Raw genomic sequence first — 2306 nt, forward strand, 5'->3', positions numbered from 1 at the left:
GGTAATGTGGGGTGGGGTAAGGTAGGGTATAGAGTAGGCTGCGCAGTAGCAGGGAATCGTAGGGTAGGGTAATGTGGGGTGGCGTAAGGTAGGGTATAGAGTAGGCTGCGCAGTAGCAGGGAATTGTAGGGTAAGGTAATGTGGGGTGGGGTAAGGTAGGGTATAGAGTAGGCTGCGCAGTAGCAGGGAATTGTAGGGTAAGGTAATGTGGGGTGGGGTAAGGTAGGGTATAGAGTAGGCTGCGCAGTAGCAGGGAATTGTAGGGTAAGGTAATGTGGGGTGGGGTAAGGTAGGGTATAGAGTAGGCTGCGCAGTAGCAGGGAATTGTAGGGTAGGGTAATGTGGGGTGGGGTAAGGTAGGGTATAGAGTAGAGTGCGCAGTAGCAGGGAATTGTAGGGTAGGGTAATGTGGGGTGGGGTAAGGTAGGGTATAGAGTTGTGTGAGCAGTAGCAGAATAGATTATGGTAGGGAGGGTAATGTGGGGTGAGGTATGGTAGGGTAGAGAGCAGGAAGAGCACTAGCCGGGTAGGGTAGGGTAGCATAGAATAGGGTAGTGTGACGTAGGATTAGGTAGGTTGGAGTAATGTGCGGTGGGATGAAGTAGAGTGGGGTAGGGCAGGGTGGCGGGGCGTGGTTGCGCTGGGGTGGAGTAGAGACGGGAAGTGTAGACTAGGGCAGGGTGGCGTGGGTGTGTTGGAGTGGGGTGGGGTAGGGTGGGGAGGCGTAGAGTACGGTGTAGTGTTTTGGTCATCTGAGAAATCGATAAGTAATCAAATTAGCGTCGCGTAGCGTGACAGTATGGCTACCGAGTGTAGAGTAAGTCGTGTGCGCGCTTGAGCGAGGACGGACACTGGTGCGACACTCACGCTGCCGCGCGCGTGCCTTGCAGGTCAGACATGACTACACGGTCGTTGTCGTCGTTACCACGACGCCCCCTGTACTGACCATCACATCTAGGGCTTATGAAGCCAAGTGCAAGTACGTGTTGACCGGCAAGGCGAATCCATCGACGCGACTCACCGTCGAGTAAGTGACGTGGCAATACCGTCGAGAAAGGGTGTAGTAGTCACGGTTTGTTGATAGTATGCGCACCGAGCATGAGATATGTGAGGAGTGAATTAAAACTATCTCTCTCTCTTTCTCTCATCCCTTCTCTCAATATAATATATATATATATATGTGTGTATGTGTGTGTGTGTGTGTGTGTGTGCGTGTGCGTGTGCGTGCGCGTGCGCGTACGTGTGCGTGCACGTGTACGTGTGCGTGTACATGTGCGCGAGCGCGCGCGGTGACAACGTCGATAGTTAGATGTATAGCAACCTGAGGGTTGCTAGATGACAGAAACGATTGCTCCTTGACAATATTATTGTTGGACGACACTTTGGGTTGTTTGGCGAGAATGTCGGTTGTTTGGTGACAATGTCGACTGCAAACTCTAGTTGATTTTCACGTTACAGTGAGATTCCCGTCATTTCGATCACAAAACAAGCGAAGCCGACCAATCTGAGTTTGAAGATCTTCGACGTCAGAGGTCGAGAGGTCATCGATGTTAACCTGGGGCAAAAGCTTATGCTCACTGCGTTCGTGTCCGGTGAGTGAAACATTGCATCCTGTATTGGAGCGCGGTAAACCTCTACCTCTACCGCAACCGTTGGTACTGCTGGCATGATGTGCTGTGCTATGATATATATATCATATATAATATAAATAATATAATATAATATAATATAATATAATATAACATAAAATCATATCATATAATATATAACAACGGTCTCTTATATAATAATTAGATGATTAAGATAATATGGCAGTAAAACATTATGATTTTTTAATATCTGACCCCATGATTATATAATATAGTTTAGCGCCATACAAATATCCGTACGTACGACTAATGCCACCCTCTCGCCACCCACGGTAGATGGCTACGGCGTCTTCGTGCGCAACTGCGACGCCGTGTCGACGCGCGACCTCAGCGCGAGTCTACAGCTGCGTCGCGCCGCCGGAATGTCCGGCGATCACGGACCATCAGTCGGCACCTTCCGGCCGCTGCGCACGGGTAACGGTGCCGTCGCCGTGCTGGAGAGCTTCAAGTTCCCGGGAGCCGACACGGTCGTCATAGAGTGCGAGGTGGAGGCGTGCCTGGGCAGGTGCAGATCGGTACGTGTTACTATAGTTACAGGGATGCTGGCAGGTGCAGATCGGTACGTGTTACCTATAGTTACAGGGATGCTGGGCAGCGTTGCAGCATCCCGTCAGCGTCGTTACGATAGATTTAACATGTGCTTGGTGGGCGGGGCGA

General features: G+C 50.8%; 1 protein-coding gene across 1 annotated transcript in view; it reads left to right on the forward strand.

Moving 5' to 3' along the window:
- LOC106810948 overlaps nucleotides 1-2306 on the forward strand; it is a 36394-nt gene that overhangs the window by 2284 nt on the left and 31804 nt on the right. Inside the window, exons 3-5 of the mRNA XM_014814429.1 lie at nucleotides 891-1027; nucleotides 1459-1592; nucleotides 1926-2164. Of these exons, the coding sequence (XP_014669915.1) occupies nucleotides 891-1027; nucleotides 1459-1592; nucleotides 1926-2164 (510 nt within the window). The remainder of the gene's footprint in view (nucleotides 1-890; nucleotides 1028-1458; nucleotides 1593-1925; nucleotides 2165-2306) is intronic.

Source organism: Priapulus caudatus, unplaced genomic scaffold (assembly GCF_000485595.1).
Source record: "Priapulus caudatus unplaced genomic scaffold, Priapulus_caudatus-5.0.1 Scaffold489, whole genome shotgun sequence".
In the NCBI taxonomy this organism is placed as follows: Eukaryota; Metazoa; Priapulida; class Priapulimorpha; order Priapulimorphida; family Priapulidae; genus Priapulus; species Priapulus caudatus.